The sequence below is a fragment of the Oratosquilla oratoria genome, chromosome 33 (genome assembly GCF_046742065.1).
Source record: "Oratosquilla oratoria isolate Oo_2021 chromosome 33, ASM4674206v1, whole genome shotgun sequence".
Lineage (NCBI taxonomy): Eukaryota > Metazoa > Arthropoda > Malacostraca > Stomatopoda > Squillidae > Oratosquilla > Oratosquilla oratoria.
The window spans coordinates 38,002,855-38,015,931 of NC_134809.1; the positions used below are offsets into that span (position 1 = coordinate 38,002,855).

General features: G+C 36.5%; 1 protein-coding gene across 3 annotated transcripts in view; it reads left to right on the top strand.

Moving 5' to 3' along the window:
• Nep2 (M13 family metallopeptidase neprilysin 2) overlaps positions 1 to 12,210 on the top strand; it is a 188,924-nt gene extending 176,714 nt beyond the window's left edge. For all 3 annotated transcript variants that reach the window (XM_076172789.1, XM_076172788.1, XM_076172790.1), the window contains exons 11-14: positions 9,595 to 9,763; positions 9,900 to 10,018; positions 10,165 to 10,296; positions 10,734 to 12,210. In XM_076172789.1, coding sequence (XP_076028904.1) covers positions 9,595 to 9,763; positions 9,900 to 10,018; positions 10,165 to 10,296; positions 10,734 to 11,072 — 759 coding nt within the window. In that variant the 3' untranslated portion in view covers positions 11,073 to 12,210. The remainder of the gene's footprint in view (positions 1 to 9,594; positions 9,764 to 9,899; positions 10,019 to 10,164; positions 10,297 to 10,733) is intronic.
• The last annotated feature ends 867 nt before the right edge of the window (positions 12,211 to 13,077 follow it).

The following is a 13,077-nucleotide window of genomic DNA, read 5'->3' on the forward strand; positions in this document are numbered from 1 at the left end:
ACATGACACGTCATAGAACATGACATATCCCCCTTCCCCGGAAATTTTTTTTAGGCCTGTGAAGCAAGGCTTGAACATTTTGTATCAGTACATAACAAGGTGTCAGCTACTACATTTTGTTTTCCTGGGATGTGTTGAATACTTAAATCATATCCCTGGAGTGCTAATGCCCATGTGGTTAATCTGTCATTTTTTGTCTTCCCACCTATGATATATTTCAGAGGGTTATAATCACTCAGAATGATTACCTTTTTATCAAGAAAAATCTGGAATTTCTTCAAAGCTAATATGAGGCTGAAGGCCTCCTTTTCAATGGTAGAGTACTGCCTTTGATAATCCTTGAGGATCTGAGACATGAATGAGATGGGCCTCATGTGATGCAAGAGAGAACGGAATTTGATAAAGTACCTCACAGTTGACTTTGTGGCAACTGGAGCGCATTGGAGGACTAAGAGGCAAACTACTAGAATGGATGAAAAAAAATTTGAAGGAAAGATACATGAGGACAGTAGTAAAGGATAAGATGTCAAGATGGAGAGCAGTAATGAGTGGAATTCCACAAAGTTAAGTGCTTTTACCATCAGTGTTTCTTGTCTATTTCAATGACATGATATAAGGAACAAGATATCCCAATATGTCTGCAGATGATGCAAAAATTATGAGAGGAATGAAAAATGAGGAGGACTGTAGACTTTTGCAAAAAGATCTAGGCACTGTTTTTGCATGAAGCCAAGAATTGGAAGTGAAGTTCAATACCAAAAAAATGCAAATTATTGGAAATGGGCAATAATGAGCAAAAGACCATCCTTAAACTATTCCTTGGGAGCTGAACCTATTACAAAAGCAAAAGAGGAGAATGATTTGAAAGTGTTGATAAAAGACAACTTGTTATCTGACAGATGTATGAGGAGGCTTGTGGGAGAGACATATGGACTACTGCAGAAGATCAAACTGGCACTTCACTATATGGATGAAGAGATGATGAAAAAACTCATCAAAACCTTGATCTGTCCAAGACTAGAACATGGGTCAGTAGTATGGTCCACACACAGTGAAGGGTATAAGGAGATTGAAAGAATACAAAGGGCAGCAACCAAACTGGTCCCCAGCCTGGCAAATAAACCATATAAAGAAAGACTAAAAGTACCAGGTCTACCAACTTTGAAAGATCGAAGAGAAAGAGATATGATTACAGTATTCAAGTCACTAAAAGGAATAGATTGCATTGACAGAAGCAATCTCCAGATTAAAGATGAGAGGGCAATAAGAGGTCATGGGAGTAAATTCAAAAGGATCACATGTCTAAAGTATATAAAGAAATACAGTTTTCCATATAGATGCATAAATACTTGGAATAGCGTAGGAAGCAATGTAGCCCAAGCTCAAGCAATAGTTTGGTTCAAGTCTGAATATGATAATTAGAACTGCAAATGACATTTAGGTAAATTCAATTATGTACATACATATACTAACAGCTTTTTCCCCCATACAAGGGAGGTAGCCAAAGTTAAAGGCATAAATCCACTCCCACCCATTTCATTCCCACATACTCTACTTGCATTCACCACCCCTCCCTCACTCTTGGCTCCTCCTGGATGACAGGTCGTTCCTGCATCTCACCCACTGCCCTGGGTCAGAAGCAATGTAGCAAGACACAGCACATCCACAGCAAGGCCACTTCATTTAATTGGCGACCCCCCTTCTCCGTCCCCTCATGCAGAAAAAAAGAAGACAGCGAGTAACCTCTTTGAACTGCATCAAAATATCATTCACACATACTCCCTCAACCCCCATCCCCCCTACTCCCTTCCATGCATCACAGCATCATCCATACACAACCATTCTCCACTCACCCCTATCTTGTCTTCTTCCCATCTTCCTCAACAGACATTCCCCTCATTTCCAATGCCTATTTTACCCCATCCATCCATCTCATCCTTGGTCACCCCCTCATGTTCTCTCCCTCCATCTCTGCCTTCCACACCTTTTACTAATCTTTCTTCACTCATTATTTCCATGTATCCAAACCATCCCAATACTTTTTCATCAACCCTATCTCCCAACTCCCTTTCTACCCCTGCTCTCCTCACCTTCTCAATTCTCACTCTATACAGCCTAATAACCCTAACCATACTTCTCAGGCATTTCATCTTAAACACAAAAATAAAAAAGATAAAAACTATGAAAAAGATCTTGGAGTGATGATTGGAAAGGACATGAAACCAGATAAGCATATAAATAAGATGTTCGGAGAAACCTACAACTTATTGAGAGCAATCAAAGTGGCATTTACTTATGTGGACGAAGAAATGATAAGGAAAATACTAACTACACTAATAAGACCAAAACTTGAGTACGCAGCATCACTTTGGACACCCAGTACCAAAAAGAATATTAAGAAACTAGAAAGATTACAAAGAGCGACAACCAAACTAGCACCGACACTCGCCGAACTAACATATGAGCAAAGACTATCCAAATTGAACCTACCAACTCTGGAACAAAGAAGAGAAAGAGGAGATTTGCTAACTATCTACAGAATAATGAAAGGAATGGAAGTTTTAGACAGGAACGACCTATTAGTTTGGGAAAACGGTAAAACAAGAGGACACGGAAAAAAGTTGAAAAAGGATAGTTATAGAAAAAACTTGAAAAGGAACAGTTTCCCACACAGAACAATAAATACATGGAACAAATTAGACAACAAAGATTTTAAGATAAAACTTGATGTGGAGAGATACAAAGACGGGTCACCACGAGCATAGCTCCCCTCCTGTATATTACAACTAGGTAAATACAACTAGGTAAATACATTTAAACTCTTCCTCTGTTATGTTCCATGTTTCTCAACCTAAACTATTTTACAGATATTTAAACGATAAACTAAGAGGCTAACACGAAATAGTAAACTGCATGAAGGAAATCAAGAATACACAGAAGATGTAGAAATGGCTGAAGTGATGACCAGACACTTTAAGTCTGTTTTTACAATTGAAAGCTCACAATTGTGGAATGATAGTCACCCGGAAGGATCCCCTAAAATGAAAGAAATAATGGTGACACAGAAAGAAATAAGGGACCAAATATAGAAACTCAATATCAGAAAGTCACATGGGCCAGACGGAATAGCGAACTGGATATCAAAAGAATACATAGATGAACTCACAGATAGAATACACAAGACAATTGACTTCTCACTCAAAGAAGGAAAAGTACCACAAGACTGGAAAAATGCTAATATTGTTCCAATACATAAGGGAAGAAATAAAGAAAATCCAAGAAATTATAGACCGGTATCCCTTACAAGCACAATTGCAAAAATATATGAAAGTTATTAAAAACAAATGGACGAAACACCTGGAAAAGAACAAAATATTTAATATTTTGTTCTTTTCCAGGTGTTTCGTCCATTTGTTTTTAATATTAAACCCCAACCAATTTGGATTTAGAAGTGGAAGATCATGTACTACAAACTTAATATGCTTTTACTCAAGATTGCTAGACATAATACAAGAGATGGCTGGGCAGATTGTGCCTTCCTGGACCTACAAAAGGCTTTTGACAAAGTACCACACAACAAACTACTAAGAAAAATTGAAATGATAGGTGGAGTACAAGGAAAATTATTAGAATGGATGAAAAACTTCTTGGAAGGAAGAAAAATGAGTGATACTTAGAGAAAAGAACTCAAAATGGGTAAACATGATAAGTGGAGTACCCCAAGGCTCTGTGTTGGCTTCAATAATGTTTGCTATTTATATAAACAACATGAATGAAGGAATTAAATGCTATATAAACTTCTTTGCAGATGATGCAAAACTATTGAAGAGAGTAACAAAGAAGATTGAAAATCTTTTCAGGGAGATCTGGACAAAGTCTGGAATTGGAGTAAAAAGAATGAAGTGAATTTCAACATTAAAAAATGTAGTATAATGGAATTTGGAAAAAGCAAAAATAGAATATCCGGTCAATACAAAATTGGAACAAAAGAAGTTACAAAAGTAAACTCAGAAAGAGACCTAGGAGTAATCATTTCAAATGACATGACACCAGACAAACATGTAAACAAAATAGTTGGAGAAACCTACAACTTAAGATCAATGAAAGTGGCCTTAGACTACATGGACGAGGAAATAGTAAAGAAAATACTAGTTACAGTGATAAGATCAAAATTAGAGTATGCAGCATCACTATGGACACCCAGTAAAAAAAAAATATATATATATATATATATATATATATATATATTATATATATATATATATATAAACTAGAAAGAATTCAAAGAGCAATGACAAAGGTGGCACCAACACTTTGCAAGCTGGCAAAGATTGGACAAGCTAATCAACTCTGGAACAAAGAAGAGAAAGGTGGTTTGATAACCATCTACAGAATTATGAAAGGGATGGAAATCCTTGATAGGGATGACCTACGTAAATGGGACATAAGAAATACAAAAAGACAATTACAGAAGAAATCTGAAAAAGAACAGCTTTCCACAGAGAGCAATAGATACATGGAACAAATTGAAAGAGAAAACAGTGAGTGCTAAAACTATACATGATTTTAAGAAAGAACTGGATGCAGAAAGTTGTCTGTGGGTCACTACGAGCATAGCTCTTCTCCCGCAAAATACAACTAGGTAAATACATATGATCAATTATCTCTGTCTCTCTACATGAAAAAAGAAGTCCACATACAAGTCCACCAGCTTCCCAACACAAAATGCAGGTGGGACATGATTTAACTGACTTATGTGATTGATGGGAACAGAAATGGTGGGTGTAGTAGTAGAACCTCAAGGACACTATACAGAATCTCCAGGGAGAGCCAACTCAGAATATGGGATCACTCAGCTATAACTACAAACAAAATATAATCATGACACCAATGACAGCATCCTTGTATACCTACTTGCACCTTGAGATGTCGACATCAGAGTCCTCATATACCCACTTGCGCCTCAAGACGCCAGTGTTGGCATCCTTGTATGCTAAAGGTTAAAAGGATCAACACATATGACCTTCCAGATCTAAAGTCAAACTTACTGTCTGTCATCTCTTCAAGATATGTGGTCCATTGATTTTTCACAGTCCTTTTACAGAATTTCACTATTATTAGTCAGTGATAGCCTATAATTTAGTGGTGTCTTTTTACTTTCACTTTGTGAATTGGTACTACATTTATCCTTTTCCAATCAAGTGGCAGTGTGTCTTCTTTCAACGAACATATAATTATGAGACTATGAATTTTGTTCATTAGTTCCTCCCTACATTCTTTAATTATCCAGTTTGAGATCCCTTCAGGTCTTGAAGCTTTTGTCACCTATAATGATCCCTTCTACATTTATATCTTCTAAACCTAAATTGCTGTTCCTCCCTCTTTTCTCTAAAAAAAAAAATTGCTTTCTTTTATGAAGACCAAATGGAAATTTTCATTCATTATTTCTGCCTGAGCTGAGGTCTCTTCAGGGACCTCATCACCCACTGCTAACTTGGTGATTGTTTCCCTGTGTCTCAATTTACCATTTATAAACCTGTAAAACAGTTTTGGTGTATCTTTGCATTGATCTACTACAAGTCTTTAAAAATTGCTTTCTTCCTCCCTGCAAATTCTTGTATTGCCATTTCTGGCTTGTTTGTAAGCTTTTGTTTTATTGCTTCTACTCTTCCTCCAATCTCCCCAAGGCACGTCCCAGGCCTTTTTTGCAATCTCACACCTTTGTTGAAATGGTCATATTTCTGCTTTTTTCCTTCCATTAATTTTTAGCACATGTTTGTTCACTCCCACATTGTAAATGTCAAGATTTTCCATTTCCTCATTATTCCTTTGGTATTCATGAATTCCTCTCAGTCTGCTTCTTTAAAGATTTTTTTTCAACCTTAGATAATCTGCCTTTCCAAAGTTGAGTCTTTCTTGAATGAGTGACTTATTCCTTGCTTCTATTTCCTCATCCTCCAGCTGAAATTCAGTTGTTATATGGTCATCTTTTCCCATGGAGCAAAGCTAGTTCAAGGAGCTGGCGATATCTGGCTCTTTGGTTAGTAGCAGATCTAATCTTGTTGGAATATCATCTCTTCTTACCTGGGTCACTTCCTTACCCACTGAGTCATTGTGTTCTCCATTGCTATACTTAACAGGGTATTTCTGTAAGAATCTGCCATGCCACTTGCTTTCCATTCCTCCCAGTTCGCCTCACTGCAATTAAAATCTCTAATAAGGACTAAATTGCTATATCATTAATTTTTTTTTCCAGTTGTCCAACAACATATCTTGATATTCAACTTTAATCCAAGGTTATGTGGAGGGGGGGGGGGTGTCATATGCCACCACAAGTTCTTTTCTATTTTATCCTTTAGTTCTAATTTTCAGGTGGATTGCTTCAGCTTTGCCTTCACACAGATTTGCTTCTTCCAGCTTTTTGTCACTTCTCACAACAAACAATACCCCTTCATCCCTTTTATCTTCTCTGTCTCTTCTCCATGAAGTGTATCTAAAATTCCCCAACTATAGATCAACATGTTTTGTGAGTTTGATCTCCACTAAGTACAAAGTATAAGGCTCGTTTATCCTTAAGTAGTTATCTCTAACTTGACTGATAGTAAACCAACATTAGCACACACTACTTTAAGTTTCCTTTGCAATACTGCCTTCCTATTTATTTATTCCTTTTTTTTTAGAAACCATTTCTTCACATTCTAGTTGTCAGCTCTACAGGAAAAAAATATATTTTCCTTTTTCCATCCACATTTAATTTTTTGCTATAGCTTCCTCAAAGAGCTTTCATGTCTTTGTTCCTCTTGATTAGTATCTTTCCTAAACCAAATATCTTTTAACTTTTTCTTTTGTACTAACTTCCAAGACTTGCCGATTACTTCATTTGCCATAGTTTGTGGCTTGAATTTTATTTTCATGGTACATGCACATTCCTTTTATATTGACCTATCCTAAACATGCTATCAATCTGGTGTGTTACTTCTGAGTCCTTCCCTAGAATCATATAATTAATTTCCCTAACTGTTTGCATCTCTTGTTCTTGGCATAACTTCCATGAGGTGATGTGGTCTTCTTGCCAGCCAAAGAGTATGGTGCATCTAGTCTTGTCAGTTACATCTCTGACCAGAGTTTCTCTTTTTATAACCCTCACTATTCCTTCTTCTAGGCTATCTCTTCTCTGTTAGTCTGTGATCTCTTTAAAGGTTACTATATCTCTCTTATCTTCATTTGATGTCTGCCTATCCTTGCTTTTTAGCAATGAACCTATAATTTCCGTATAAAATTTTATTGGAAGAATTTTAGTTTCTTTGTGTGGTTGTCCTATAGGGGAGGTTTTGTTGCATCCTGTTAATACTCTCAATGCTCTATTTTGTATGATTTGGAAAGTGTTTTATGTTATCCTGATTGTTAGGAACCATGCTGTAGATAAGTAGTCAAAGATGGTTCCTATGAATTGTTTGAAGACAGTAATTAGAGTTTCCCATGCTTGCAATGGATTTTAGTAGGTTTATTATCATGTTAATTTTCACTGACAACTATTTGCCCATGGGGTTTAAAGTCACATGAATATATAAATTGAGGAATAGATTTTTTCCCACTGGAGAGGTTTGGCCATCCATTTAATTTCACTTTTTTCATCATTGTCTGGAAATAGCAATATTGCTGATGATTTATTTGATGAAGTTTCTATTCTATCTGATCCATGGCTCTATTTTGTCCATATTGGCTTGGTGTTTTCAGGTATTTTGTAGTTCCCGTTCTAGTTTATTAATGTTATCTGCATAAGTGAATGCATTAGTGTTAAGTTCTGGATCTTGGATTGAGAGATCAGTGATCAACACTCCCAACTTTTTTTCCTCATTTGCTTTTGTAATAGATTCACTTCCCAAGGAATTAAGTAGTCATTTATCTCTAATCTGGCTGATAGTAAACTGTCTACATAAGCATAGACTACTTTAAGTTTCTTTGCAAGGTTTCCTGTTCCTCCTGTTATTTTAGAAAGAATTTTCTCACATTCTGATTGATAACTCTCCAAAAAAAAGAAAAAATTCTGTCCTTATTTAATTTTCAACTTTGGCTTCTGCTAACAGCTTTCATGTCTTTGCACATTCATCTTCACTTGGTTTTAGCATCCGATTTATTGCCTCAGTTTTACCTTTGCTTACTATTGATTCATCTACTATGTATATATATATATCTAAAACTATCCATTTTAGATACATGGGGGCGAATGTGGCAGGAAAGGGTGGAGTGGAGGTGGAGGTAGAATGTGGATTGAAAGAAGTGAGTAAATGCCTTGGTGGATTAAAAAGTGTAATAAGGAATAGACATTTGGGAATGTATGCCAAGAGGAGATTGTATGAAGGAGTGATTGTGCCAATAGCATTGTATGGGGCAGAAACAGTGAACATAAGAGAGGAAGAGAGAAGGAGTTTGAATGTGTTTGAGATAAGGTGTCTGAGGAGTATGATGGGGGTAAGGAGAACAGGGGGTGGTAAGGGAGTTGGGAGATAGGGTGGATGAAAGAGTTTTGGGATGGTTTGGACACATGGAAAGAATGAGGGAAGAAAGACTAGTAAAAGAGGTATGGAAGGTAGATGTGGAGGGAGTGAACATGAGGGGGCAACCTAGCATGAGATGGATGGATGGGGTGAAAGGGGCTTTGGGGAAGAGGGGAATGTCTGTTGAGGAAGGACAGGAGAGGACAGAAGACAGGGGTGAATGGATGATGTTGTATATGGATGATGTTGTGATGCATGAGGTGGGATGGGGGGGGGTGAGGTTTGTGTGAGAAAAATTTGATGCGGCCCGAAGGGATTTCTCCCCATCTCCTTTTCTGCATGAGGGGGCGGAGAGGGGGGTCACCGATTTAACAAAAAGGCCTTGCTGTGGATGTGCTGTCTTATGACACTGCTTCTGACCCAGGGCAGTGGACAAGATGTAGGGATGACCCGTCATCCAGGAGGTGCCAAGATAAGAGGGAGGGTAGAGGGTGGAGGGGAGTGGAGTGTATTGGGGATGGAATGGGTGGGAATGGTTTTTATGCCTTTGTTTTTTTGGCTACCTCTTTGTAAGGGAGAAAAAGCCTTTGGTATATGTATATATATTAATATATATATATATATATATATATATATATACGTATACACATATTTTACTACCATTGTCTCTCATTTTATATTTTCTAGCATATATCCAGACTGCTTTTCCAGTTTTAGGTAAATATTTTTTGGTAGATTAGTTTTGACTAGGCACTTAATTTTTGTTTCACTTACTAATAGGTAAGCATTAATAATTTGGTTGATAATACACCATCCACTTGTGCATATGTTAATTTCACTTTACTTGTCTTATCTCCTACAGTTTTACTCTCTCTCTCTCTCTTTTTATTAATTAATAGATATTATTTCTTCATTGTTCTTACTTTCATCCATCCCTTTAGTGGGTAGGAGATTCTTACATGGCCAGGTGATGAGTTTTTGTCACAAAAAAATTTGTATGTCTGTATTCAATTTAACATTTTGCATTGGCCTGTTAACATTTGTATAAATCTTATTTTTGTTTTATACTGAGCCCTTATTTTTTTCTTTTTTGCAGCTTGTTCTTTCATCAGATGATCTTTTGACCAATATGAGAAATCTTACAATTTTTGGCACCAATTATTCATTCAGGCGCCTACGTGAAAAGATTGACAAGAATGATTGGAAGAGTCATAGTGCTGCAGCTACTGTCAATGCTTTCTACAGTCCCATTGAAAACTCTATACGTGGGTCTCAACCAAAATACACATATTTTTTTCTCTTTTACAATTGTTACTGTAATGATATTTTAAGATAAACTACCTTACATTTTCCAAAATCAAATATCTCACCAACTATGCTTCACCATTTTGCCTATTTCAGAATTCCCAGCTGGTATTCTTCAGGGAACTTTCTTTGATGCAGGTCGTCCAAAATACCTGAATTTTGGTGCCATTGGTTATGTCATTGGACATGAAATCACACATGGTTTTGATGACACGGTATGTTTGAAAGCATGATTTGGAAACATTGCAGTATGTAAATGTGCATTAATCATATGTATATTTTGATAATTTGTTAAGGTGTAATGCATATTTGTAAGCTTGCAGTTACACATTTTTTCTGTAATGCCACCACCTTTCTTCAGGGTCGTCAGTTTGATGCCAACGGAGATCTCCGCGATTGGTGGGAGCATGAGACTGAGTCAAAGTTTCTGAAGAAAGCCAAATGTATCATTTACCAGTATGGCAACTACAGTGTTCCTGAAGTAGGATTAAATGTAAGAGTAAAAATTATTATTACATATATCTTGAAGATAGAAGAGGAACACATGAGATGTTCTATCCAGATACAAAGTTGTACTAGAATCAATTGATTTCAGAATTTTGGGAAAGTGGTAGCAAGGTTTAGGAACAATGCTTAGGGAAAGGGAAACCTGGTATAAAGATACGGAATGTTGGTTAAAATATATTAGAGGACATGGAATAAAGTAGGTTAATATCTTGCAAAAGAAATAGAATTAGAATGGGAGAACATTGTATAACAAGATTCAAGTATTACATATGAGTATTGATGAAATATTAAAGATAATAAAGGATATCAAAATAATATGGATGCTTTAGAAATGTACTGTCCATCTTTTTATCTGCTGAAATTTTGTCTAAATCTGATTACTTTGCATTGCCTTTGAATCCATATTTTTCTTTATTCATACAGGTGAATGGCATCAATACTCAAGGAGAAAATATTGCTGACAATGGTGGAATCAAAGAAGCCTACTATGGCTACCAGGCATGGGTACAGGACCACCATTTGGAAGGGACACTTCCCGGTCTCAACTACAACCAAAATCAACTGTTCTGGATGTCGGCTGCAAATGTATGGTGTGGCAAATACCGTCCTGAGTCCCTCAAGCTTCGGCTTTTATCAGGAGTGCATTCCCCAGCCCAATTCCGTGTCAATGGACCATTCAGTAATCTTAAAGAATTTGCACAAGACTGGAATTGTCCACTTGGAACCAAAATGAATCCCAGGGAAAAGTGTCGTGTGTGGTAATTTGTTTAAAAGCACTGTGATGATGAAGTACTCTGAAAATGATGAAACAGATGTTAAGAAGAAATCCAGTAAGCACAAACATACCCCTGCAAGACCCTATCTGGCTGCCCCTGGAGGGTGGTCCTCATTCTTGCATGCCTCGCACCAAGATAGCTTGCTATTTGGAATTATGGTGAAGAGCTGTAAAAAGCAGCAGACTGCCCACAACTCTTGTTAAGTTTGTGCCACTGTGGAGAAACCATTGCTATAAATGTTCAAGATATTATAATTATTATTTATTTTTTATTTATTTATTATTATTATCATTATTTTTTATTTATCTTTTTTTTTATGTCAACCTGTTTGTGCAAATGGAATCAGTAGTGCACCTTTGTTACTCATGAAAACTACTTACAGCTGTGGTTCCAGAATCTCTATTACAAATTTGTTCAATACATTTTATTCAAATAACATTTTCTCTCCCTATAATAAGCTTAGCTTTGATGTCTCAAAGTTAACAGTTGAGTAGTGAATTAATTTAGACAGCTCATTGTCAGTAATCATAAACGGGTTGCAAAGATAATCAAGCAAGAGCTATTTTTTAACATGAGTAAGGTTAATGTAATCTACAATAGGAAGGGGGTGATAACTGGAATGTTGTAAAAGCTATATTATACAACTATGTTATTATTCTGCTTGTACAGATAGGAATTTTTTAGTTGATGTACACTGACAATTACACTTTACAGATCATGTAGAGCCTGTCGACATTTATCCTCTGCAGATCATTTCACAATCTGTCAAGCCAATTGTGCTTTACAGATCATTCACAAAATACATTGATTATATTTATTACATAGTTTAACACAAAACAAAGCACATCCTCTGGCCCATTTGGTGCTGCCAGCCTGCTTGCAAAGTGACTAGTGCATAGTCCCAACCGTTTGTTATTCAGGGCATGTCTATGCAATATATAGAATGCAGTTTTGTAGTACCACTTTATTTTTCTACAAGGAGGAATACATATTATAGTTTCGTATTAATGTGCATTAGTCTCAGCTTGGGAACCATGTCATTCACCATCTTTTTGTCTTTGCTTCCAGAGAATTTCTTGTTGATATGTGATTCGGTTGATTAAAATTTCCATCTTTTCAATCTCTGTAGTTCCTTTTTATTCAAATCATCCTGAAGAGCCTCTGTACCGTGTCATGACTTCATCTTCTTATCTAATACGGCAATTGCCCTTTTTCTCCTTGAAAGCTCCTTCATCACCTCATTATTTCCTTGTTCTGACTGCATGACTATTTCTGTACAGCAAAGGCCCAATTTACATCTAGGATACTTAACATAAAACAAAAAACATAAACAATACAAGTAATCAGATTAAATAGGTTCCAGCAGCCTTCTGTTTTACTTTCATAATCATAATATATTTTGTGTTTAGGGGCGTTGACACTAAGACATTTATAAAATGCAGGTACTTAATAAACAACAGACATTTATACATTTTTATTAACCAAATTGCTCTCAGAAAAGACAGAGTGCTCACATTGGTGGTGTGGAGATATGATGCTGATGTATAGTTACATGGCAAGTAATGTCTAGATAATTAAAGATGAGTAGGGAGTGGGAGAGGCAAAGATTTGTATAACCAAGGATAGGCTACCCTTCTGTTTAAAGACAGTTCCTTCCTATTAGCAATACAATTACAAACAACAGCACAGCCATGATTGATTAAGGATTGCAGGGTCATGAGGACAAATTAAGGAAACCTACATGTCTAAAGGATGTGAAGAAACACAGTTTTCCATACAGATGCATAAATACTTGAAATAGCTTAGGTGATATAGACCAAGCTGGAACAATACAAGAATTCAAATCTAAATATGAAGTTGGAAAAGTATATGAATTTAAGGCTAGGGGTAGTGACCCCCATACTGGAGTTAAACTGTATGTTATTGTGCAGTATTAATTGCATAATATTATGTAACCAATGCTTTAGGGCACCCCTATGGACTAGAGCCAC